The following is a 27,932-nucleotide window of genomic DNA, read 5'->3' as shown; positions in this document are numbered from 1 at the left end:
ACTCAGACTACTTATGATTTCCTCTAGGGAATGGGACAGAACACAGCTGTGTGCCTTGCCTGAGCATACTGGGGTGGTTAAGGATGATTGAGAACCTACAATTGTAGAGGCGACCTGGTTTCTGCCATAGAAACTGGCAGTAATACAACTGAGAGGGATCCTGGGAAGTATATATTGTGCAATGCAGTGCATGAAAGCTTCTTCACACAGGCCTGGAATTCAGGGATTCTCATGTCTGGACATTCAGAAGCCCGAGGTTCAACTTCCGGCACACAGTTCCCTGACAAAGTCTCTCTAGGGCCATTATACTGAACAAAGAGGGAGCACATTCCCTGCAGGTGCAAAGCCTTTCCAGTTTGTGAACTTTCTTTTGCGAACAACATTAGCCTTGGGATGGGTGCTTTCACATTTGCCGCTCTCATGAGGCCTTTCTCTGTTGTGAAATTTCAGTATTGAATGGTGCTTGGAGCTTTGGCTAAAGGATTCCCCCACATTTGCCACACTCATAAGGCCTTGTTCCTGTGAACTCTCTGGTGTTGAATAAGGGTGGAGCTTTGGCTAAAGGATTTCCCACATACACTGCACTCATAAGGCCTTTCTCCGGTGTGAATTCTCTTGTGTACGTTAAGGTGAGAGCGACTGCTAAGGAACTTTCCACATTCGCTGCACTCATAAGGTCTTTCTCCAGTATGGACTCTCCGGTGTTGAATGAGGCCAGAGCTTTGACTAAAGAATTTCCCACATTCTTCACACTCATAAGGTTTTGCTCCTACGTGACCCCTTTGGTGCTGAACGAGCCCAGATCTTTGGCGAAAGGATTTCTCACATTCACTGCACTTATAAGGCCTTTCTCCAGTGTGAGATCTCCGGTGTTGAATGAGGGTGGAGCTACGGCTAAAGGATTTGCCACATTCACCACACTCGTAAGGCTTTTCTCCAGTATGAACTCTCCGGTGTTGAATGAGGGTGGAGCTTTGGCTAAAGCACTGCCCACATTGAACACACTCATAAGGCCTTACTCCCGTGTGACCTCTCTGATGTTGAATGAGGCCAGAACTTCGAATAAACGATTTCCCACATTCACTGCATTTATAAGGCCTTTCTCCAGTGTGAATTCTCTGGTGTTTTATGAGAACTGAGTTGTGAGCAAAGAATTTTCCACATTCGCTGCATCCATAAGGTCTTATCCCAGTATGAATTCTCTGATGTCTAATAAGGCTGGAGATCAGGCTAAAAAATTTCCCACATTCACCACACTCATATGGCCTTTCTCCAGTGTGAACTTTCTGCTGCTGAACAAGTCCGTGCTTGCAGCTGACTGCTTTTCCATATTTGCTACCCTCACAAAGCCCCTTTCCAGTGCAGATGCTCTGGTGGTGACTAAGTGTGTGTTTGTGACTAAAACCTTTCCCACATTCTTCCCACTTGTAACGACTCTTTCCACAGTGAAAGGCCTCCCCATACTCAAGGCTGCTTAGTGGCTTCTCACCATTGGGATTAACCTCGTATTGGAAAAGATTTAAGGGGACAGTAGAGTCCTTCCCAACCTCCCCATGGGTGAAGTGCTGCCATGACTCTTGGAATCTACAGCACTTCACAAACAAGGCCCCGTCCACATCCCTCCTGAAGGGTTTCTCTCCACTGTGATGCTTTTGGTGTTGGGGAGGTTTTGTACTGAGCCAAGAGGCTCTCACACATGCCCCACCCAAACACAGGTTCTGCCTAGGGTTTGTTGCTTTGTGCTCAGCCATAATGTCTTTCAAGGCAGGGACACATATCTCCCAGGGTTGAGTCTTCTGGGTGGACGGATCTGCCTGTGGAGTCCTGACCTGTGACACTCCTTCTAAAGAAATACTGTGTTCAGAAGATGCCTCCTTCTCCTCCGTTCCATGCCAACAACCTGAAATCAGAGAAATGCTGACAATTCAAGTTGACAATGGTGGGAGGGAGAATCCCCATCACAGATATGTGTCAGACGCAAATTGGAAAGAGTCCATGGGATTGCTCTGAGGATGAGGGAGCTGCACGCAGGTTCAGGAAGGGGCTGCTTTGCAGTACTGGTCATCTAACTATCACAGAATTGAGGAGGGTTCACCAGAGGAGGGACAGATGGATGGGGTGCAGCTCAGGAAGAAGAGGCAGGGTGAGAGAATCCATCAAATCCACTTTCAAATTCACTTTTTCCCCACATTATTTTTCACTTCTCTGTTTAGTTCTGTTCCACTTCTGTTCTGACCCCAGCTGCACATCAGCACTTCTCCCTCTGACCTTAACCCCTGGAGCTAGGTCAGACCTCACAAGTTAAAGAACACAGTCTTTCAGACTGCCAAGTAGGCCTAAGGCTACTGATGCTAACTGCAAGTTTGGGAGTCCGTACAACACCCTAACTTGTGACCTACTGGCTACAGATATGCAGTTTTCTCATTATCCCTTCAGGATGCCATCCACAAGCTTAGGGACCTCCTCTGGGCTCCCTCACTTCTGACCTGCTGGCTACAAATTTGGGGATTCCCTCTACCCCTTCAGGATACCAGCCATGAGTTACGGGGTTCCCAGCTCCCTGTCAACCCAGACCTGCTGGCTCTCACTACTCCCTTGGGTTCGATAGTTCACTGGAGGGACTCAGAGAACTCACTGAAAGTGTTATACTTACAATTATAGAAAAAAGAATATAACCAAGAAACGCATAGGGCAATGCCTATGAGGGTTCACAATGTGAAGCTTTCATGTCCCAAAAAGGGATGAGCTACCCTCCCAAGTCCATGGATGTCTTTCACCAACCAGGAAGCCCAAGGAGATTCAGTGTCCAGAGCCTTTATTGGGGCCTCATTATGAAATACAAACTACAGCCTCTCTCCTGAGGTTAGCCAATATCATGAGGTGATCATGAGATATTATGCACTGGGTCTTCCCAGCCCCCATTCCAGAGTCACCTTATTACCTTACCAGCATTACCAGTCAGTTAGGTGTGGTCTGGAGTACTTACAAAAGACACTTACATTCCAAGGTTTTTTTGGTTTGTTTTTAGAGATTATCTCTCAGGAACAGAAGGTAAAGACCAAATTCTTGGGGTAAAATTAATGTAAACCCCACGGGTCTCCAACACATTCCTCTGCTATCAGTCTTCATCAGCACCTTTTCAACTGGTGATGCGTGCATGATTTACAGATGGTTCGTTGTGTACAGGCCCAGGAAAATACAGCTGAAATTCAGTAGCTGGTGTTGAAGGACTATTTAAGGATATGAACAACTTCACAACATACTGTTTGGGTTGTCGGAGAACATTGCAGAGGGAGCAATGGAGAGGAACAGGTGACAGATGGAGATCAGAAAGTTGGAGACAGGATGGGGTGGAAGTCAGAGTTCAAATGACAAGTCAACAACTGTCAAGCATAGGAAAGAAAAGGTAGAAATGATGTGTAGCCACTGGCTTTTACAGCAAAACACTGGCGGACACAGGAAAGGTTTCTGGTATGATCTTATCACAGCTCTGTCATTCCCTCCCCAGCTGTGGCTCAGCAGTGCCAGGACTCCTTTGAGACTGTTTGCTATGTCCACCCTGAGAAGCAATCCGGCTCTCCCTCAACTCCCATCCTCATGATGTGACCTGCATGAGGCAAGTCATAAAAGAAAGACAGGAGAGGCGTGGCCCGCACTGGCCCAGAACAACTCAGCACAAAACTGACCACAAGAAAAAAACTAATAGTACAAAAAAACATGGAAGGAGGATCATGTAAGAACAGTCCTAGGTCCATGTAAGTCATGATTATGAAAATACCTGCAATTCCTGTCACAGGCAGGCAGGAAGAAAAGTCAGCTAGAGGAAGGGGGCAGAGCCTGGGGCACAGAGGTCATGTGGATATGAACACTTCACCCTGGCAGGGAAAGGATAAGCAAGGTGGGATCCACTGGGCTGAACGGAAGATTCCTGACTTCTGGACTCTTCCCTGCACGCTGTGGAGAAGCAGGTGTTAGGGCTTCTCAGGGAGTACACTGTTCAGGGCAGTATCTAGTTCACCACTGGCACCCACAGCACATATGCCAAAAAGGCTACAAGTCAGCGATACTCATGATCTGGCTGTCTCTGGAGAAAAGAAGAAAGAAACCAGTTCAGCACACTGGGGTAGGTGTGAGGGTCTTACCCAATGATGCTATGATTGCAAAGTTCTCCAGCATAACATCACAGTACAGCACCTTCTGAGCCTCATCAAGGAGCCCCCACTCCTCCTGGGAGAAGACAATGGCCACATCCTCAAAGGTCACACAGCCCTGCCACGATGGGGACAACAGTTCATTCCATGATTAGCTTTTCTCCTAGGACTCTATGTATCCCCCAGATATCAATCCCCTACTCACCCTCCTCCTCAGTTCCCCACCTCAAAGGAGATGCCAAGCCTTGGTGCTACTGACATCTGCTCTCTCCTCATGGTCCCACTGATCACTGTGTCAGCCAACAACAACAGGCAAATGGTCAGAGAAATGATATCTAAGCTTTGGGCCTGGCATACAGGGCCACGTGTGCACCCTCTTGTCAGGCAGTTCCCTGCGGTCTCCAAGATCAAGCCTCCCAGACACAACCAAATATAGGCTTACCTTCAGCCTTAGGTCCCCAACACAAGAGTTCTGGGGTCATCAGTTCACATTCTTTTCCATGTGCACAACACTCTTTGTCCCAGTCTCTCCCACAGCCTCTTCCCCCTCCCGTCCCCACACCATACCATCTCCCTGATGTCCCCATGTAACTGTACACATGGCATCCAGAGAGGGCTTGGCACATTCAAACAGGAACCAGTACTACTCCAGACCTCTGACGATTGCCACTGCCAGGGGCAGCCCTGAATCCTGCTGTGAAGGCCTCCCTGCCCACTCCGTTACTTGCTTCAAACTCAGCCAACCAGAACCACCTGTTGAGCTAGAAAACCTGTGGCTCCTCCACTTGCTGACCCTCACCAGTCACAGCCTTCCTCTCTCCAACGAAGCCTCCTTCAAAACCAGACTGTAATGGCCCTCCATCACTTCTGGCCCAGTGACTCTACAATTTACCACTTGTGCCTCTGAGCTAATCTACCAACCTGACTACAGCACCTCAGACCCCACCAGGGTCACAAGAAAATGCTGGTGAGTCCACAGAGAGGTCAATAAGTCCTAGCTGCAAACTGTCATCTTGTCTCTATTATTTCTGTGCCTCCGCATCTGTCTCATGACCACTCATCTCTTAGAAACCTCAGCCACCTGCCTGATCATCCTCTTTCCCACAATCTTTCCATGGCCACATCTCTCACTCAACTGTGTTTGTGAGGCACACTAACATTACCAGGCACCCTAGCAAGAGTTCCATTTCTTGGTTACAACCTTCTCCTTTCCAGTTGGCTACTAGCATTGCCACCATGACAGGGTTCTCATTACTAGATGTGACTCCTCGCTCCACCTGGTCTACACACTGTCTGCCACCTTTTGGAGATGTCTTCATCCTGAAACTCTCCCCAAGAGTTCCAGACCCGTGTGTCTAGCTGCCCACTTGATACTTCCACTCATTTGTTTTCTGAAGATCTTACACTCATAATGGCCAAAAGAAAACACCTATGATCCCTAACCAAAATTACTCCTACTACCAACTCTTCATCTAAGTCAGTGGATCTTACATCTTTCCAGGTGTAGAAACTAAAGAGCATAGAGTTATCCCTGACTCTTACCTTTTCTCTGTCACACTCAAAATCAGAAAATCCAGGCAAGCCTACTTAAAAGAAAACCAGAATCCAATCATTTCTCTCTCCACCACAGTCACCACATTGATCCAACCACAATCAACATGCACCTGGACTACTGCAGTAGTCTCCTCCCTGATCTTCCTACCACCTGCCACCACCCCCAACAGTCTGGTCTCCATGCTACAGCATCAGGAAGCCTGATACTCCTCTAGCCCTTAAGCCTGGGGACCCTGAAGACACCTTGGGTCAGATCACCTCCCTCCCTGCTCCAAAGCTCCCACTGTTCCCATCACCTCCAGAATAGATGCTCAACTTCTCCGGAAGCCATTCCAAGCCTGACTCTGCCCCGTCTCTCTTCCTATGAAAAAGAATGGAGACCTAACTAATGGAGACCCTGAACACTTCCAGCTCAGCCTCACCTCCAAGCCATTTGCACATACTGGCACCTACGCTTGGGACAACCTTCCAGACCTCATTTCATGGTAACCAACAACAGGAAACACACCATACAACCCCTCAGCTCAACTCAGTACCCTAAGCTTTGAATGTGTTCAGGGTCCCCAGGCTCAAGGGCTAGAAGAGTTGCAGGTGAAGAGTCCCAGGACAGCACAAACCTAGAGACCATATGGGTGACTTCGGGAGTAGTGGGGCTCTGGGACACCTGCCACTCACCAGTGTAGAATCAGTAAGCACTTCTTCAGCCATGGGAAGCTGTGGGAAAAGGGAGATATGAGAGCAGTCGACCATGGCTGGACTCCAGGGGCTGAGCCTCCCTCTACGCCTTCCTATACTTCCTATGCCAAGGAGTCAGGTGACCTTGGGAATCGTTGCGTTTATCTCAGGTCCTCATATCTCAGAGCTGTTTTTACCTTGGAGAAGGACTCACCCTCCCTGGGCCTCACTGTTATCATCCCCCTTCAGTCTACTCTCCCTCTTAACACCTTCTGGAACACATTTAAAAGCTTAATTCAGACCATCTCCCTGTTGTTCACAACCCTCCATGGCTCCCGGCGTCCTGAAAATGAACGCACAATTCCCCAGCCTGCTATGGAGGCGCGATTCCTAACACTCTCTGTTCCCTGCAGACACACGACAGACCCCAGGTTTTCCTGTTGCTCTGGCTCAGCTGCACCCCCAGCCTTTACCCTGTGCCGGGGGTCTCCCTCACCCCTCATCGCACTAGTTCTCAGGAAACCGGGTCCCCACCATGAGTGCCTCCTTGTGCAGGACCAGGGTCTGGGCTGCAGGGACCTAAGCAGGGGCCCCATTCGGGCTCGAGGATTTGGAGATGTGGTTCAGGACGGGGAGGGCCTGGAGGACGCTCACTCACCTGAACCGGGTCCCTCAGCGCGGCGGCCGCCAGGGAGGCTGAGGGCGGAGCGTGGTCGCGGCGCCGTAGGTCTGCCGGCCGTGGCGTGGGTCACCCCGGATGGCGCCACCTCCCAGCCTCAGACCCGCCTCTGTGTGGTCCGGACCAGGAGTCCTGTCGCCGCTTCCCGGTTACTTCACCACGGAACGGAACCAGCACTCAACAGCTGCCGAAACGATCACTGCACGGATGACGCCGGAAGTCCCTCCTGGGCCGCATGCGCATGAGCGGAAATGCCTTTTCTGGGCTTCCATTGGTTCAAGCCGTTGCTGCTAGTCGCACAGCAATCTGGGTAGTGTAGTTTCTGCGTCTCCACAGCCCGCAATTTGGGGCGACTCCCTTTAAGACTCTGGAATGAAGGCCCAAAGACACTGTAAACGGCGTGGGAATTGGCTTACCCAGCCTCTTGGGACGGTCGAGGGGCTTCGCTCCTTCTTAAAGGGCCGAAGGTAGATTTCTGGGGTGTGTTGTCTACAATTAATCACCAATGTTTAGAGATACTATTTCACATTTCAGATGCCTTCCTAGGCTAAAGATCAAATTACATATATCATTCCATAGTATGTAGATACAAAATGCATTCACTCAGGGCTGAAAACTAATAAACATTATTGTTGTTAAATTATATGCAGCCTGAGTCGTCAGAATGAATTTTGTGAGTTTCCGTATGTTGGGTTAGGGACAAAAGAAAAAGACTTCAGACGGGGCTATGGTGGGTAGAGGGGAAATAGAAGAGGGGTGGTATACCACCAGCCTGAAGCAGGTGGACAAAGGTGGAACTCTGACTTTTCTTGCCACAAAACATCTCTCCCACCTGTATAGTCAGTGATTGTGTCCAACCCAATCAGAAGTATTAGCATATTATTTCTTTCTCCATACCCTAAGATCTATTCTTTTTAGGAATCTGACACTTATCTCAAAGTTCAAAGGCCATCTCAAAGAAAAAGACCATCTTAACAATTGTTATATATTGAGGCACAAATTGAAATTCCAAAGATCTTATCTATTCTCTAAAATTTGTTTCATTGTTTTACAAATTTTTTACAGAAATATTGTATTAATTTGTAAGAAGTATAGCCAGAAAGCTCATTATAAGCAAGGCTGGTGAGACTTCTCCTTACATACTCTGGACATGTTATCAGGAGGGACCAAGCCCTGGAGAAGAACATCATGCTTGGTGGAGTAGAGGGTCAGTGAAAAAGAGAAAGATCCTCAATGAGATGGATTGACACAGTAGTTGCAACAATGGGCTCAAGCATAAGAATTATTGTGAGGATAGCGCAGGACTAGGCAGTGTTTTGCTGTGTTGTACATAGGGCGGCTATGAGTTGAAAACCGAGCAACAACGTATATTTAAATCAACTGATGTAAGAATTATCTGCAAGTTTCTCACTGTAAGTATGTAAATTGAGGAAACAGGGAAAGAGGATGGCCCCTCACAGACTGTTACAGGATTATAAGCACAAAAATATTCACATGTGCATTTTTGAAAAATAAAATAGGCCCGCCAAAAATTTAGTGATTGTTCAATTAGACAAGATTTTAATGTTCATGATTTTGTTCTGGAAGCATTTAAACAATTCTATGTTCCCCTTTAATGGAGGCCCACTCAAGTGGCTCTCTAGGTAAGCCACTGAGGGCTTATGTAAAACCTTGCACCCCATGAAGTATATTAACCCAACAAAATAAACCTCTAAAGAAAATGTGTAGATTTTCAAGTGCTTACAATCCTCTTACAGACTAATGGAGAAAAGAAACAGGTCTTATGAAATACAGTGTTGCTCTCAAGAAATGGATGTTTCATCTTTATTTTTCATTCATTACAATCATGTTACCTAATTATATTGCATTAAAATGTTATTTAGACAATGTAGATACAGGTTTTATATTTACATACATTAAACATTATTTTTTAGGATTCAATTTAAAAATGTATAAGCAATTTGGGTAATTTCTCCAGCCTGATTCAAATTCTCAGAGACCTATTGTCTCCTATGAAAAGTTCTTTATCATTATTACTATTGTGATAAATATATATCAACAAAACATTTGCCATTTCAACAATCTTCACATGAACAGTTCAGTAACACTATGTTCATAATGTTGTTCAACCATCACCATTATTCTTTCCCGAATTTTTCCATCCCCCTTAACAGAAGCTCAGTGTCTTTCTTTCTCCCTCCCTCCTGTCCACTCCTAAACCACTAATAAACTTTGTTCTCTATGCAATTGCCTATTCATTTCATATACGTGGGATTATACAATATTTTTCCTTTTGTGACCAATTTCACTCAGCATAATGTTTTCAAGGTTTATCATGTTGTAGCATGTATCAGGACTTCATTTCTCTTTATGGTCAAGAAATGTTCCATTCATTTGCAGATAGATACATTTAGTTTATCTATTCATCTGTTATTGGATATGTAGGCTATTAAAACTTATGATTTTTTAAAACTGTGGCGCAAATATACACCAAAACGTTAGTCAACACAATTTCTACATTCACTATTCAATGACATTGATTACATTTTTCATGTTGCTCCACCATTATCACTATCATTTCCCAAAATATTCCACCACCATTAACATAAACTCAATGCCCTCCAAATAAAAACTTCCCCTTTCTCCCCTCCCAACCACCCCTGTTAACAATTAATAATCTTTGGCTTCTATGTATTTGTTTAGTTCACATAAGATCATACAGTATTTGTCCTTTTGTGACTTATTTTGCTCAGCACATTTTCAAGATTCATCATGTTGTGCCATGCATCAGGACTTCATATCTCTTTACAGCTGCATAATATTCCATTGTCTCTTTTGTTTATCCATTCATCTGTTGGTGGACAATACAGTTGTTTCCACGTGAAAAGTGTTTTAATGAACATTTGCGTACAAGTAAAACTTCTGATCTTTGATGTAACTTCCTATACTTGCCAGAAGACACCATCTATATTCCTTGCTTCACTCCTACCCAGTCTCTCCACCTCACACTGCAAACATATTGAACTTCCTTCAGTTCTGTGAAGTCCACATGTGCCTTCCCAACTCAAGGTATTCCTAGGTCATTTTCTCTCCACTTGAAACATTCCTCACTTGATAAATCTGTTGGTGTCACCTCAGATTTTAAGTCATTAGTGTAGTAGTAGCATTTAAATCAATTGAATAGTAGTAGCATCAGAACCTATCTAACTTCAGGGGGGATAATGAGAATGAAGATCAGCACAAAGCAGAGGTGGAGATCAGACACACCTCCACTCTCCAAACTTTTTTTATCGATTTTTTATCAATTCCGATATCAGCCGTTCTCCCCATGGCACTCTCTACTTCTCTGTTGGATTCGATAATTCATTGCAATAAGCACACAGAACTCACAGATCATACTCACAGTTAAGTGGTTTATTAAGGAAAAGGGTACATCTCAGGATCAGGATCAACAAGCTACAACTCAGGATCAGGAAGCATGCAGGCAAAGTCTGGAAGCCTTCCCCAAAGTGGAGAGCACATCCCTCCCTTCTTCAGTGCAGGACAGCTCTCTCCATTCCTCTGGACCATTTCAGCAAGCAGGTCTTTCTTTCTGCCATGCAGCCTCCTCTCAGCCCCCTCAAGAGAGGGTTCTTCCCAGCCCCCTGGGGACAGGCCTCCTCTCGGCCGACTCAGGGCAGGCTTCTCTGCCATCAGCCTCCTTACCATAGGCCACTCCACTGCAAACTAACCCAGTTCATAGCCAGTGTAGCAGTTTTGTTCAACTCTTTTAGCTGCATTCTTAGCAGCAGGTTTCTGTCATCAAAACTGACTCTGCCTCAGGGCCTCTTCTGGTCCTATTGTGGCCGGCTTCACTGCAGGCTCCGTCACAGTGCTCCTTCTGGGCCTGTTGCTGTCTTCAGTGTCACAGCCCTTGACCTTTGTTACATGTCTTTTAGGAGGCTCCATGCCTCCTCTCTCTCTGCTTCTTCTCTCTTGCCTTTTCTCATTTCCTTCTTTATTCTCTTTCTGTAAACCTCTGTGGGGTTGGCTGCATATATAAGCAAACTTCTGGTCAATTTCAAGGCATGGCCCTCCCACTAGGGCCACGAAATGGCCAATCCCCTCTTGGTAGGCCACAGTCACTTCATTTGCAGAAGTATGCTATAGTCACATCATTTGCATAAGTACACTGACGAATCCCTGCAAGGTTCATAAAATAGAACAATCACAGGGCAGGTTGCAGCCCAGGGCCAGATGAAAAGTATCAAACCATCAAGTTGTTTACAGCTTACTCAGGAAATGTCAATCAACCTGGACAAGAGTATTAAACCTTCTAGGGTAGAAAACTAGGGCAAAGTCAATTCCTCAGGGCTTAGGGGAAATTCTCTCTAGCTGTTTTTCCAAAGAACCAAGGCAAAAGGCCACAAAAAGAAACTCATTTCACCACAAATAGTAAGTTTCTACTCAAGAACTCCAAAACACTGAAAATTCCCATTATCACAATACCATTATTGCTTGATGTTCTCTAATGAATAACATAATACAATTTAAGAAAGTTGTCTTTGACACATTATTTGCACCACGTTCATTTTCTGTCCTATAAACAGTATAAGTCCAGGCTTAGTTTTGTTGTTATGACATACTAAATCCCAAAGTCCTGGCAGATTATGTGTCATAAAATATGAGGTTCTTGTTGTTAATCAAGTCAGCTCCAACTCATGGCAAACTTAGGTATAACAAAATGAAACGTTGCCTGGTCCTACGCTATCTTCAAGATCATTTGAATGTATCAGTCAATTGTTACGACTATTTGTGCCAATCCATTTCATTGAGGGTTTCCCTCATTTTCTTTGGCCTTCTATCTTACCAAACATAACTTGCATTTTTGTGTGCGCTCGAGTTGATTCTGACTCATAGTAACCCTATAGGACAGAGTAGAACTACCCCATAGGGTTTCTTAAGCTGTAATATTTATGGGAGCAGATCACCAGGTCTTTTCTCCCATGGAGCGACTGGTGGATTCAAACTGCCAACATAGCTTACAAATACAAAAAAAGAAGTGATCAAATAATGATAGGATTTCTGGAGGAAACTAACAGTCCTGAGACAACTATAGTAAAATTGTATTTCCCCCCCAAAAGCATGAGAGGCACTGGTGTCACTGCCAAAAAGTACAAAGGGGTGGAATGTCAGGGAACCTGAGAACACCAGTGTAGAGATGTCCATCAGCTAATGGCTTGAGTTCACAACCAAGGCTATCCAAAAGGTCAAAATGGCAGAGGGAGAGTAATACGAAGACAACCATGCTCACTGTTTTTTGTTAGGTGCCATCGAGTAGGTTCCGAATCATGGCGACCCTATGTACAACAGAATAAAACACTGCCTGGTTCTGCATCATCATCACAATCATTGCTATGCTTGAGCCCATTCTTGCAGCCACTGTGTCACTCCATCTTGTTGAGGGTCTTCCTCTTTTTCACTGACCCTCCACCAAGCATGATGTCCTTCTCCAGGGACTGGCCCCTCCTGATAGCATGTCCAAAGTATGTAAGACAAAGTCTCGCCATCCTCACTTCTAAGGACCATTCTGGCTATACTTCTTCTGAGACAGATTTGTTCATTTTTCTGGCAGTCCATGGTATATTCAATATTCTTCACCAACACCATAATTCAAATGCATCAATTCTTCTTTGGTCTTCTTTACTCATTGTCCAGCTTTCTCATGCATATGAGGCGACTGAAAAGATCATGGATTGGGTCAGCCACGTTGTAGTTCTCAAGATGATATCTTTGCTTTTTAATACTTTAAAGAAGTCTTTTGCAGCATATTTGCCCAATGCACTACGTCATTTGATTTCTTGACTGCTGTTTTGATGGGTATTGATTGTGGCTCCAAGTAAAATAAAATCCTTGACAATTTCAATATTTTCTTTGTTTATCATGATGTTGTCTATTGGTCCAGTTGTGAGGATTTTGTTTTTTTTCTTTTCTGACTAGGACAAGATAAATACTTATGATGTTTGAAAACAAAAGAACATACTAGATATTTTCTCCACACTCATGTTTCTTCTCTTACTTGAGTCTATTACATTTATAGCAATAAAATTATTGAAGAGGAGATGCAGGATCCAACAGAGGAAACAGCAGAAGCCAATGTACTTTGGGGATCTCATTCTGAGCTCCATTCACCTAGAAGTACTGGGGCAAAACTTAAGGGCCTGGAAGCCACTCAGGAGGCAGGTGGTGTTGAGGGAAAATCTGCTGCCCACTCTGTGAAAATAGAAGACAAGACAGGATCATCCAAGAAATATTTTAACCCAAAAGCTGCTATTATCCGAGGGATTCCTTTAGAGGCAAGAACCAAGTTGTTTGCTGTGACCAGTTAGTTGAGAATCAAGTCTGTGGGTCTCAACATGTGCCAGGTGAACAAACTCAACATATAAAGACAGAGAAGAGAGGGATTTCCAAGGATCCCAGCCCCAGACTGAGGGAGGAAGAAAATACTACATTTAATGGAAATCTATGAGTCACGGTGCATCTTTCCAATGGAGCACTAGGCAGCTCTGATGAGTGAAATTCTCTACTGCAGCACTTCCAGGAAGAAAGTGTCAGAATACTGTGTGCAGCTTGCTTTATTTTCCTAAGAATGGTATAAAATTAATATATTTATGCATTGCTTTCTGTGTATATGGTTATATATTCTAAAAAGCAGAATACATTTAAAATATAAAAATGGGTTTCTGTGAACAATGGAGGAGACAGGGCAGAGGAGAAATTATGAAGTTAAATTGTTCTACATATATGTGTTTGTGGCTGTTTTCAAACATTATAAACACTTATCCTATAAATACGGTAACAAAATTATTTTAAAACATAACTCATAAATATATAAGAAAAAAATAAACTTAAATGTGTGCCAAATTCAGATTTAACCAAAGGGAATTACTTCCATTATATTTTAAGCACAAGAATTTGAATATATATTTTATATTAATGAATAAGTGAACAAAATAAAAATAGTTCACAGTAATGTGTAAAAAAAATGAGCATTTTAATTATGAAATCATATTTGCATTCATATGAAATGGGAGCTTTGGTGGTTCAGTGGTATAATTTTCCATTCCATGCAGGAAAACTGAGTTCGATTTCTGGCCAATACACCTCAAGCCAAGGCAGCACCTGTCAATGGAGGATTGCATGTGGCTATGATGTTGAATAGGTTTCAGCAGAGCTTCTAGACTAAGACAGAAGGCCTCATGATCTACTTCCAAAAATCAGCCAATGAAAATCCTATGGATCACAGCAGTCTGATCCTGTTGTGCATGGTGTCACCATGAGTTGAGGGCCAATGTGACAGCTGCTAACAATATATTAAATACAGACATTGTCTCTAAATGTATAGCTTCTATATACCATTAAAAGAAACCAGAGATTCCTGAAGAAATGAGTGATTCCACATCAAAGGCAGAAGCTATAAAAGGTGATCCCTGAACTTCTTATTGTGTAAGAATGCAAAGGAGACACCAAAAATCAGTGTGGTTATGTCAACAGGACAGAAGAGCTAACATGGATTCCCAATGGTGCTGTGTGGGACATTTTCAGCATCAAATAATAATTTAAATGGATTAAAACCTATAAATATGTAAAAATCTTACATTTTAAATACTACTAAAATAAACCCTCACATTTGGAAAATGGTAGAGAACCAAATCAACATACTGGAAGAGGGAAAATAAAGGGAACAAATTAAGATCTTTCTTTTCTATCTAAACGCTTCCACAGGAAACTTTCTCTTCTTTGTAGACGTTTCTACCTAATTTAAAAGAAAAAAAAGGGCAGAGCTAGAATTCATTTATATTGGAACATCATCTATACTGAAGATAAAGTCAATAATCCTTAATGACTGCAGGACCTCTCAGGTTGATGGTGAACGTCATTATGCCTGGGTTCAGTGGTCAATATTGTACATTTGACATATGCAGAATCTACTGAAATACAATTATACTCAATAAAGCTGTTTAAAAAGCAAAGGTAATAATACTAAAAATTTGTCACTTCCTCATTATTTTACTATGTTTTACTAATATATATATATATAATAGAAGATCAGCGTAAAAGAGGAAGATGCTCAATGAGATAGACTAAGTAGCTGCAACAATGGACTCAAACATACCTACTATTGTAAGGATGCCATAGGACTGGGTAATGTATTATTCTGTTATACACAAAGTCACCGAGTTGGAACTGACTTGACAGCACCTAACAACAACAACATACTATATTATGCTAGAAATTGGCCTTGGTGGAGTATTTAAACCAGGGAAACTGACAATTGCTACAAACTAGGGCTTGTTTTATTGACTGTCTAGCCTTAAGAAATTGATGGAGAAGATGTTAATAATGCAGATTTAAAAGTATATACTCTCTGTGGCTGTTATATTACGAGTAGCACAAAACATGGAGGAAATATTCTTCAGAATTCAAAACTAATTACTGTATTTAGCAAAGAAGACACATCACTGAAGAATGAGTGATGTTCTAACATATGTCTTTGTTATATATATGTATTCTTATTTATTAGTGAAAAGGGAAATATTAGTCAACATCTATAAAAAAAAAGTAGACAAAATATATGAAGAAATATTTCACCAAAGAATAGGAAACAAACACATGAAAGAATTCTCAAGATCATAAATCATCAGAGCAATGCAATGAAAAGCACAGTGAGATGCCATTACATATCTATTGTTGCTGTTGCTAGCGGCCATCCACTAGGCCCCCAAATTATGGTTAAACCCACGCGCAATGGGATGGGACCATTATGATCACTGGGTTTTCATTGCCTGAATTTCAGATGTAGATCACTAGGCCTTTCTTCCTAGTCTGGAAGTGTCACTGAAACCCACTCCGCATCATAGTAACATGTAAGCCTCCACTGACAGGAATCAAACAGGGGTTTCTCACATGAAAGGTGAGAATTCGACCACTGTCCCCACACACCTATTAAAACAAGTAAAATTAAAAAACCTGACCAAATTATCAGCAAGAATGTGGAGGAAAAGGAAGTCTCGTATACAGTAGAAGTGCAAAAGGGTACAACCATTTCATAAGACAGTGCAGTTTCTTAATAAGCTAAACATTCCCCTATTCTGAGGCATTAAAACATATATCTATATATTGGGGTTTAATTGTATCCCCATATGGATATTTTGAAGTCCTAAACCCTAGTATCGATGAGCATGACTTTACTTGGAAATAGGACCTTTGCAAATGCAATCAAGTTGCAGTCATACTGGATTAGGGTGGGCATTAATAACTATGACTAGTGTCCTTAAAAGGAAATTTAAACAGAAAGAAGATGCCCATGTGACGATGGAGGCAAAAATTGGAGTGATGCAGCTGCAAGCCAAGGTATACAAAGGAATGTAAAGGATAGCTGGTAACCACTAGATGCTAAGAAGGGGCAAAGGATTCTTCCCTAGAGTCTTCAGAGGTAGCATGGCCTTTCTAATACCTTAATTTGGGTCTTCTGGCTTCCAAAAAGGAGCAATGGCGGTGCAACGATTAAGCGCTTGGCTGCTAACCGAAAGGTCCACCATTGGAACCCGTCCAATGGCTCTGAGGGAGAAAATACCCGGTGATCTACTCTCATAAAGATTATAGCCTAGGAAACCCTATGGGGCACTTGTACTCTGTCCTATGGGGTCACTATTAGTTGGAATTGACTCAATGGCACATAACATCAGCAACAGCCTCCAAAATTGTAAGAATAAATTTCTGTTGTTTTCAGTCACCTAGTTTGTGGTACATTGTTATAGCAGCCCTAGGAAACTAATACATCTATAAAATGTATTATTCACATTTAAGAAATGTGCACCTACGCTTGTAGCAGCTTCTTGTAACAATCAAAAACTGGAAACACAAATGTCCATTAACAGATGAATGAATAAACAAACAGTGGTATAGTAATAGACAGGTTACTACTCGGGAATAAAAACGAACTATTCACATAAGCAACGGTGATGAATTTCAAAATAATTATGCAGTGTGAAGAAAACCAGAGGGAGGGGAAAAAGAATAAACAGTGATTGCACTAATAAAATTTTTGAAAATGCACACTGATTTACTGTGAAAGAATGGAAATCATGTTTGCCTGAACAAAGGGTTGAGGAAGCCAGGGAAAGATTTTAAAATGGCAGAAGTTAAATATGAGGGTGATGGATATTTTCATGATCATGATTATGTCCGCTTCATGGGTGAATATTCTTGTCAAAACTTACCAATTTTCATCCTTTAAATATTTATAGTTTACTGCATGTAATTATATCATTGTAAAGCTTTTACAAATGTTTCAAAATAAATATCTGGCTCTCCCCAAATTTTCAGAAAACCAGAAGGTTTTGCAACCATATATTGGCTCTCCCATCTCTTTCCTCTTGACAGGAGAAAGGGAGCCATGCCTCAGTGGCAGGAAATACGGGTGAGCAGTGAAGACCATTTCCATCTGAGACAACAAGCACCCTGGCTGGCTCACAGAACCACATCCCTGACTGCAGGATCTTTCTCTTCATCCTTGTTTTCCTGCCTGCACAATAATGGACTTGCAGTCAACAACCCAAAGAGGACACAGGAATCCAAAAAACCTTTGCTCTGACAATGACCACAGCCACAGGACATATGTGGTCTGGAGGTCCTGAGAATGTCTGTCCATAGGCATCCTGCACAGTCACTGAACATTTGTGGATACACATCTGACAGCACTGTCTGGAGTTTGCTGCAGTCTCTACCACCCTCTACTATTCACACAGTTTCTGTACCAATTATGGTTCCCACCTGGCCCCTGTAGTCTTATAACCAGAAAAAACTCACTTCCCAAATTCTGGACTTCCGGGTACAGGGTTCTTTTGCAGGACTGGGGAAATGTTTCCCTCCAACAAGGAGAAGAGACATCCCCTGGGGACAAGGGAACAAATTTATGCTGTTCCCAGAAACACTGGAGTTGTTACAACTCTCCTACCCTCAAGGTGACCTCTGGTCTCAAAAAAAAAAAAAAAAAATCAGACATGCAGGTCACAAATTAGGACCAAAATTCCTCTGCACCTTTCCTAGGAGGTCTTGGTCAGCAATGCATTTTAGGCCATACCTATAGGGAGGGCTACTCTGCCATCATACTGTCTCCACTGAGGAACACAAAATTGTGGGGCCCATGAGAGCAGTTCACCCTTCACAGTAACAGATCCAAATTCTGTTGTCAACTGACTCCACATAGTGAATAGAAGCCCCAGGGTTGTTGTTGCTGTTGGTTAGTTGTTGTGAAGTTGGCTCCAACTCGTGTACCCCATGAACAATGGAAGAAAACACTGCCCAGTCATGCGCCATCCACATGATCAGATGCAAATCAGACCATTATGATCCATAGGATTTTCACTGGTTTTCAGAAGCAGATCACCAGGTCTTTCTCCCTAGCCTGACATGATCTGGAAACTTGGCTGAAACCTGTCCAGCATCATAGCAATATGCAAGCCACCATAGTACAAGCTGACTGGTGGTGGCTGTGCATGTGGTGCACTGACTGGGATCAAACTTGGGTCTTCTGCATGGGAAGCTAGAATTGTACCACTGAACCACCAGTGCCTCACACCCCAAGAGTAAAGATGGATTAAATAATAAGGCCTTCACTGTTGCACAAACCAGAGGAATATTAGTCAGGTAGTTAATAATTGGTGACTTACAGCCTGAAAAAAAATCACAAGTGTCACACAAGACCAACAGTGTACTGAAGAACATAAACTTTGTATGCCAGCTGCTAGCAGAACCCAAATCGGGTCCTCTTGGCCAAAACTGTGTTCAGTCTCTGCTGTATGTAATCAGTCAGAGAAGGGAATGAAGCCCCCTAAGGGCTCAAACTACTCATGATTTTATCTAGGGAATTGGAGAGAACACAGTTGTCTGCCTTGCCTGAGCATTCTGGGGTTACTGAGACACATGGTGGGAAGCTGCAAGATGGTAGAAGTGAGACGGCTTCTGCCATAGAAATTATCAGTCATATAACTCTGGGAGAAGTCCTCGGAAGCATATAACGTGCAACGCAGCTTACAAAATCTTCACACATGCCTGGAACTTGGGGACTTTCACCACTCTGGATGTTTCAAAGTATGAGGTTCAATTTCAGGCAGATGGGTCCCTCGTAAAGTTTCTATAGGGCCATTATGCTGAACAAAGAGCTAGCACATTCCCTGCACGTGCAAGGCCTTTCCTATTTGTGGACTTTCTTGTGTGGAACGACGTTAGACCTTGTGATGAAAGCTTTCACATTTGCTGCCCTCACGAGGCCTTTTTCTGCTGTGAAAATTTCAGTATTGAATGAGGCTGAAACTTTGGCTAAAGGATTTCCCATATTCTCTACACTCATACGGCCTTGCTCCTGTGAACTCTCTGGTGTTGAATAAGGGTGGAGTTTCGGCTAAAGGATTTCCCACATCCACTGCATTCATGAGGCCTTTTTCCAGTGTATATTCTCCAGTATTAAATGAGGGGGAAGCTTTGGCTAAAGGATGCCCCAAATTCACACTTGTAGCATTACTCCTGTGAAATTTCTCATGTTGAGTAAGGGTGGAGATTTGGCTAAAGGATTTCCCACATTCACCACATATATACAGGCTTACTCCAGCATGAATTCTCCAATGTTTATTAAGTCCGGAATTGTGGCTAAAGCATTTCCCACATTCGCCACACTCATAAGGCCTTTCTCCGGTGTGGACTGTCTGGTGTTGACGGAGGGCAGAACTTTGTCTAAAGAATTTTCCACATTTGCTGCACTCATAAGGCTTTTCTCCAGTATGGACTCTTCGGTGTTGAATGAGGCCAGAGCTTTGACTAAAGGATTTTCCACATTCATCACACACATAAGGCTTTACTCCTATGTGACTTCGCTGGTGTTGAATGAGCCCAGATCTTTGGCGAAAGGATTTCTCACACTCATTGCACTTATAAGGCCTGTCTCCAGTATGAGATCTCCGGTGTTGACTGAGAGTAGAGCTACGGCTAAAGAATTTGCCACATTCGCTGCACTCATAAGGCCTTTCTCCAGTGTGAACTCTGCGGTGTTGAATGAGAGTGGAGTTTTCACTAAAGGTTTTCCCACATTCGACACACTTATAAGGCTTTGCTCCTGTGTGAAGTCTCTGGTGTTGAATGAGGCTGCAACTTCGAATAAAGGATTTTCCACATTCACTGCACTCATAAGTCCTTCCACCAGTGTGAACTCTCTGGTGTCTACTAAGGGAGGAGTGGTGGGTAAACGTTTTCCCACATTCACCACACTCATACGGCCTTTCTCCAGTGTGTATTCTCTGGTGTCTACTAACGGAGGAGTGATGGGTAAAGGATTTCCCACATTCACCACACTCATACAGCCTTTTTCCATTGTGAATTTGCTGCTGCTGAACACGTCTGTATTTGTAGCTAATGGCTTTCTGATATTTGCTATCCTCACAAAGCCCCTCTCCAGCACAGATGTTCTGGTGGTCAACAAGTGTGTGTTCATGGCTGGAAGCTTTCCCACATTCTCCTCTCTTGTAATGACTTCTTCCATTGTGAAAAGCCTCTCCACACTCGGCGCTGCTGTCTGTCTTCTTACTGTTGGGAGTAGGCAGGTGCTGGAGAAGGACCGATGGGACTAGGGAGTCCTTTACAACCTCAGCCACAATGTCTTTAAAGACAGGGACACACATCTCCCAGGAGTGAGTCTTCTGGGTAGATGGACCTGTCTGTGATACTCCTTCTATAGAAACATTCTGCTCAGAAGATGTCTCCTCCTCCTCCATTTCATGCCAATGACCTGAAAGCAGAGAAAGGCTGATAAATGTATGTTGACATCGGTGGGAGGGGAAGTCCCATTATAAATGTGTGTCAGTGATGTTAAGAAATGAGTCCAAAGGATTTTTCTGAGGATGAGGGTCTGGAGCCCATTTAGGAAGGGGTTCCTTGCAGTACTGGTCATCTAACTATCATAGAATGGGGGAGGCCTCATCAGATGAAGGACAGGATAAAATGGTGCAGCATGGGAGATAAAGGCAGGGTCTCTATCTCACTCCTCTGCATTAGCCTTCAGTCAACACCAGAGATCTCATACAGGAGACAGGCCTTATGAGTGCAGTAAGTGTGAGAAATCCTTTTGCCAAAGATCTGGGCTCATTCAACACCAGAGTGCTGTGCTGAAGGCTGTTGTGTCCAGGCCCAGGAAAATCCAACTGCAATTGAGTAGCTGTTGTTAAAGGACTATTTAAGGATATGAGCAAACTTCACAACACATTATATTTGGGTTGTTGTTGGAGAATACTGCACAGGGAGTAGTAGAGAGGAACAGATGATGAGTAGAGGCCAGAAAGGCAGGGTAGCCAGAGGCAAGAAGTCACAGTTGAAATGACAAGGCAGCAAAGTGACAAGTATGGGGAAGAAAAGGTAGAAATGAGGTGTGGCCAGTGGCATTTACACCAAAACAGTGGTGGACACAAGGACAGATTTCTTGTGTGATTGGAACACAGCCATGTTGTTGTGCCCTCCCCTAGAAGCAGCTCAGCAGGGCCAGGCCTCCTCTGAGACCATCTTGCCATGTTCACCCTGTAGGCAAACGAGACGCTGCCTGTGATACCCATTCTGCAACTACATAGGACCTGCACGAAACAAGTCCCAAGGAAAGACAGAACAGGTGAGAAGCCAGCACTGGCTCAGAGCAGGTCAGCATACAATAGACTATAATTGATATTACAAAAAAAAAACATGAAGGAAGGTCTTGCAAATACTGCCCTAGGACCACAACAGTAATGACTATGACAATGCCTGCAATTCCTGGCACAGGCAGGCAGAAAGAAATATCAGCTAGAGGAAGGGGGCAGAACCTGGGGCACAGAGTGGTGTGGATGTGAATACACCATCCAGTCAGGGAAAGGACAAGCAGGGTGGGATCCACTGAGCTGAATGGAAGACACCTGACTCCTGGAATCTTCCCTGCACACTCAGACGGTGGGGCTGCTCAGGGAGTACATTGTGTAGGGCAGTGCACACAGCTCAGCATTGACCCCCACAGCATATATGCCAGGAAAAGTGGAGAAGATAGCACAGGCCATGGTCTGGATGTAGAAGGACAGAGCCATTTCTGGGGAAAAGATGAAAGGCAGAGATCAGCTCGGGACACTGGAATGGGTTTCAGTGCCTTACCCAATGATGCTATGATTGTAAAGTTCTCTAGCATCACATCGCTGTACAGTATCCTCTGAGCTTCATCAAGGAGCCCCCACTCCTCCTGGGAGAAGTAAATGGCCACATCTTCAAAGGTAACACAGCCCTGTCATGATGGGGACAACAGTTCATTCCATGATTAGTATCTTAGGACCCCAAGTTCATTACCCCCACATTCATCCCTGCTCACTGTCCTCCCCAGTTCCCACCTGAGAGGAGACAGTAGGCCTTGGTGCAGTAATCTCCACTCTCCCATCATGGTCTCACTGATTACTGTATTAGCCAACAGCACCAATAGGCAGGTAGCCAGACAGACAAGACCTAAGCTCGGTGCTAGCACCAAGGCCACGTGCACACCCTCTTGTCAGGCAGTTCCCTGTAGTCCTGAGATCGTGCCTTCTACACAAAACCAAATACAGACTTATCCTTCACCGTTAGGTCCCCAGTAGAAGGTCCTGGGCCATCAGTTCACTCTCCACCTGCACACCACTCTTTGTGCTACACTCTCTGCTCAGCCTCCTCCCCATCCCTGCCTCACAACATAGGCACCCCCTGGCTTCCCCATATGTCACTGCTCACATGACACCCAAAGAATGCTTGGTATTTTCAAACAGGATTCAGTTCTACCCCCGACCTCCACTACCAGGAGTAGCCCCTCACCTGCTGTGAAGGCCTCTCTGCCTGATTCTGTTCCTGGCTTTAACCTCAGTCGACCAGAACCACCTGTGTCCTCCTCTACTTGTGCTTCATTTGCTATCCCCTTACCAATCACAGCCTTCCTCTTTCCACCTAAACCACACTGTGGCCCACAAAAATATGTATTGTGGGGTCCCAGTGCCCCTTTACCCTAGTCCTAGTGACTCTCCCAGAGACCATTTGTGCCCCTGAGCTTATCTACCAGACTGACTAAAACATCCGAGACTCTGCCAAGGATCACAGCAAATCCTAGTGTGTCCACAGAGTGCTGACTATGTTCCTGCTGCAGACTCACTGTTCTCTTGCCTCTATTACTCCTGTGTCTCCACATCCATCTCATATTTACCCTTCCCTTAGAAGCCCTGACCAATATCTTAGTAAGCTAGTGCTGTTGTAACAGAAATACAGAAGTGGGTGGCTTTAATGAACATAAATTTAATTTCTCACAGTTCAAGATGCTAGAATTTGAATTAGGGCCCCGGCTCTAGAGGAAGCTCTCTTTCTGTCGGCTCTAGGGGGAAATCCTTGTCTCAGTTTCTCTAGCCCCAGTGTTCCTTGATTTTTTTGGCAATTTCCTCGTAACATCTATATTCCCCTAACTGTGCTAGTTTGTCTCTGTGTCGATGCTGCTTCTTATAATTCAGCAGTGATTAGGTTTAGGAGACACCCTACACTGAAAGGACATCATTAACATAACAAAGAAAACCTTATTCCCAAATGGGATTACATCTGCAGGTACAGGGGTCAAGACTCCAACATGTATTTTTGTAGGGCACAATTCAATCCATAACAGTCACCTGCCAGATCATCTTCTCTCCTACAATCTTCCCATAGCCACTTCTCTGCCTCATATGTGTTTGTGATGTACACTAATCTCACCAGGGGTCCTAGCTAGAAACCTAGTCCTTGGTCGCCACCTTCCCTTTCCTATTGTGCTATTAGCATTACCACCACGACCAGGATTCCCACTACTGAATGTGACTTCCAGGTTCATACTGTCCACCACCTTTTGGAGATGTCTCCATCCTGAATCCCTCCCCAGAGCTCCAAACCTGTGTGTCCAGCCCACTTGATGCTTCCACTTATTTGTTCTCTAAAACATCTCAGACTCTTGACATGGTCAAAACAAAATTCCTGAGATCTCCAATCAAAATTACCCCTACTACTGACTCCCCTTCTAAGTCAACGGACCTTCAATCCTTCCAGCTGTTGAAACTACCAACAGTGGGGATATCCCTGACTCCTACACCTTTGTCATACTAAAAATCTGAAAATCCAGGCAGACCTACTTAAAAGACAGAGACTTTTATCAACAAAGTGAAGAGACGACCTAGAGATTGGGAGAAAATTTTCAGGAACCATATACCTGATAAAGGTCTAATATCCAAAATATGTTTGAAAAACTTATACAATGTAACAACAAAAACACAAACAACCCAATCAAAATATGGGCAAAGAGAACTAGATGGTGCCTGGCTACCACTACTGACCGTTCAGATCAGGGTCATAATAGATGACCTTGATAAAATGGGAGAAAAATGTGGAACAGAATCTCAAATTCCTAAAAAAAAAAAAAACCTAGAAAACCAGACTTACTGGTCTAGTTGAGACCAGAAGACTCCCTGAGACTATTGCCCTGAGATACTCTTTATACCTTGAAATGAAACTAGCCCCTGAGATCATCTTTTAGCTAAATAACAGATTGGTTCACAAAATAAAGAATATCACCCATGAGTACTGTGCTTCTTTAAAAAAAATCATCTATATGACACTAAATGGTCAACAAATATTTTAAAACAAAGATGAGAACATAACGGGGCAAGGAAACTAGATTAATGGACACAAAACAACTATTATAGAATGGAATATTGAGAACTTTCACACACTGTGAAGAATGTAACCAACTTCACTGAACAATATGTGTAGAAATTGAATAGAAACCTAAACTGCTGTGTAAATTTTCACTGAAGACACAAATTATTATTTTTAAAAAATGGACAAAGGACTTGAACATTTCATTAAAGACGATATCCAAACGGATAACAAGCACATAAGAAGATGCTCAATGTCACTAGCCATGAAGGAGATGCAAATAAAAACCACAATGAGAAAAACTACTCATCCTCATTAGAATGGCAGTGATCAAAAAAAAAAAAAAAGGCAAAACAACAGGTGTTGGCCAGGTTATGGAGAAACCGGAACCCTTATCCATTGCTAGTGGGAATGTAAAATGGCACAGCCGCTGCAGAAAACAGTTTGCTAGTTCCTCAAAAAGTTGAACGTAGAATTACCACATGACCTAGCAATCCTAATCCTATGTATATTCTCAGAAGAAATGAAAGGAGAAATGCAAACAGAAACTGTACAACAATGTTCATTGCAGCACTTTTAACAAATAGCCAAAAGCAACCGAAATGTCCAACAAATGAATGGATAAACAAATGGGGTATACACACAATGGACTATTACTCAGCCATAAAGAGAAATGAAGTTCTGATGAATGCCAAACATGGATCAATCTTGAAAATGTCATGCAGAGCGAAATAAATGAGTCGCGAAAGGTCACTCTGTAATCTCAAATATATAGACACCAAAGATTAGTTGTGGTTACCAGGAATGGAGGGAGGAAAAAAGGGGAATTTATGCTTAGGAAGTATTGAGGTTATGTTAATGGTAGTGGAATGATTTAGAAAAGGATAGCGAGGATGGGTGCATAACCTGAAGAATTTAACCAGTGAACTGTACATGTAGAAACTGAGATGGTGTATGCTTTGTTATGTATAATTTCACCACAATAAAAAAAAAAAAAAGAAAGATCTAGAATCCCATCATTCCTACAATCTTCACGGCTACCACAATGGTCAAGCCACTGTCAACACACACCTGGACTACTACAGTAGCCTCCTCCCTGGTCTTCCTACCATCCACCTCACACCTGCAGTCTAGTCTCCATGCTGCAGCTACAGGGAGCCTGATGATACCTGGGTCAGATCACCTCCTTCCTCTGCTCCAAAATTCCCACTGCTCCCATCATCTCCAGAATTGATGCTCAACTTCTTAAGAAGCCATTCCACCCCGACTCCTGCCCCTTACTCTGTTCCCATGAGAAAGAATGGAGAACAAAGTTTCTCTGACACTACCAGCTCAACCTTGCCTACAAGCATTTGCCCATACCGGTACTTATGAATCGGAATCGACTCGACGGCAACGGGTTTGGTTTTTAGTTTGGGTACTTACGCCTGGGACAACCTTTCAGACTTCATTCCATTGGTTAAAACAGGAACCACTCCATAGAGCCCCACACCTGAACTTAGAACCCTAAGCATGGGGTATGTTCAGGGTCCCCAGGCTCAAGGGCTAGAAGAGTGGCAGGCAAAGAGTCCCAGGACAGTACAAATCCAGAGACCTAAGGGTGGGATCAAGATCAGTGAGGCCTGGGACACCCTCTGCTCAATAGGGCAGACTCCACAGGCATGTCTGCAGCTATGGGATGCTGTGGGAAGAGGGAGGTGTGAAAGCAGGTGACCACTGTAGGACTGCAGGGGCTCAGGTCTCTCTGTCCCCCTGTCCAGCCTAGGAGCCAGAGGACCTCGAGATCACTGCATTATCTCTGGTCCTGAGACCTCAGTGCTGCCACAGCCTGTGTATGACTCACTGTTATCATCCTCCTTCCAGTCTGTTCTCCTTCTGAGCAGCTTTTGGAAAACTTTTAAAAGCCCAACTCATTCTCCTCCTTCACAACCCTCCATGGCTCTCAGAGACCTGAGACTGAAGGCACAACTCCCCAGCCTACCATCCAGGCGCGATTCCTAACACTCCTGTTACCTGCGGACACACGACGGCCCCCAGGTTTCGCTGTTGCTCCGGCTCAGTCGCACCTCCAGCCTTTACCCAGCCGGTCCCTCTGCTGGGGGCTCTCCCCCACCTGTCATGATACTACCAAACCAAAAACCAAACCCGTGCCGTCAAGTCGATTTCGACTCATAGCGACCGTATAGGACGGAGAAGAGCTCCATAGGGTTTCCAAAGAGCGGCTCCTGGATTCTAACCGTCAACCCTTTGGTTAGTAACCGAGCTCTTAACCACTGTACCACCAGAGCTCCCTCATCATACTAGTTCTCAGGAAACGGGGTCCCCACCACAAGCGCCCCCTTGGGCAGGACCAGGTCCTGTGCTGCAGGGGCCTGTGGAGAGCTCGAGGATTGGGAGATGCTGGTCAGGAAGGCGAGGCCCGGGGGACGCCCACTCACCTGACACGGGTCCCTCAGCACGGCGGCCGCCATGGAGCCTGTGGGCGGGGCGGGGCCGGGCTGCGGCGGGGAATGGGCAGAACCCGGGCAATGCGCTCCCCACTTAGTAAGGCCGTGGGGTGGGTCACCTCTGAAGGAGCCGCCGCCGAGGCTCAGACCCGCCTTTGTGAAGACAGGACAACGCGCCCTCTCCTAACTCTCGGTTACGTCACCATGGTACCCACCCAGCTGGCGGGTGCTGCCAGAACAATCGCCACAAAGGGGAGCCAGAAGTCCCGCCCCAACATAGTTGGCATGCGCAGAAATGCCGTTTTTTGGGCTTTCAATGGTTGAAGCCGCTGTCGCTAGTCACACAGACGTCTGGGTAATACAGTTCTTGAATCTTCACAGGCCGCGGGAAAGGGCGACCTCCCCCCGCAGACTCCTCGCAACAAAGCCCAAATGGCTCCCCACTGGACACTGGAAAATGGTGTCTCTAGCCTCTCAGGGCAGCGGAGGGACTTCTCTTCTTCCTAAAGGCCCGAGGCAGATTTCTGTGGAGTGTTATCTGCAATTGATCACAGTGTTTAGAGAAATTATTTAAGACTCCTTGAAGCTCACTATTATTTCAGATGCTCCTAAGGCTACAGATCCAATGCACCTATCATTCCATAGAGTTATTCAGATACAAAGTGCATTCACTCGGAGCTGGAGGCTAATAAACAT

The 27,932-nt window shown here is 44.3% G+C and overlaps 1 protein-coding gene and 1 long non-coding RNA gene across 2 annotated transcripts; both read right to left on the bottom strand.

Moving 5' to 3' along the window:
* Positions 1-377: 377 nt before the first annotated feature.
* Positions 378-27,444, bottom strand: LOC101346431 (zinc finger protein 416-like). The gene is made up of 7 exons (XM_023741204.1): positions 27,228-27,444; positions 22,261-22,387; positions 19,412-20,881; positions 7,039-7,109; positions 6,381-6,419; positions 4,190-4,269; positions 378-1,917 (listed from the first exon to the last, which is right to left on the bottom strand). The coding sequence occupies exons 1-7, from the start codon at positions 27,258-27,260 to the stop codon at positions 504-506; spliced, it is 3,234 nt and encodes a 1,077-aa protein (XP_023596972.1). The 5' UTR covers positions 27,261-27,444; the 3' UTR covers positions 378-503.
* LOC111822430 (uncharacterized) lies at positions 6,002-7,289 on the bottom strand. Its single transcript, XR_002825697.1, has 3 exons — positions 7,039-7,289; positions 6,381-6,419; positions 6,002-6,066 (listed from the first exon to the last, which is right to left on the bottom strand). It is a non-coding gene; the product is annotated as an uncharacterized LOC111822430 (long non-coding RNA).
* Positions 27,445-27,932: the final 488 nt, after the last annotated feature.

This window comes from Trichechus manatus, unplaced genomic scaffold, assembly GCF_000243295.1.
Source record: "Trichechus manatus latirostris isolate Lorelei unplaced genomic scaffold, TriManLat1.0 scaffold00176, whole genome shotgun sequence".
In the NCBI taxonomy this organism is placed as follows: Eukaryota; Metazoa; Chordata; class Mammalia; order Sirenia; family Trichechidae; genus Trichechus; species Trichechus manatus.
This window is presented reverse-complemented; position numbering and strand designations above follow the sequence as displayed.

Coding starts and splice junctions, on each gene's coding strand:
- LOC101346431 (XM_023741204.1), bottom strand. CDS start 27,260: ATGGCGGCCGCCGTGCTGAGGGACCCGTGTCAG. Junction 22,388..27,227: donor TGCTGAGGGACCCGTGTCAG/GTGAGTGGGCGT, acceptor CCATCATGACAG/GGCTGTGTTACCTTTGAAGA. Junction 1,918..4,189: donor GATGAGGCTCAGAAGGTGCT/GTACTGTGATGT, acceptor TTGAATTGTCAG/CATTTCTCTGATTTCAGGTT.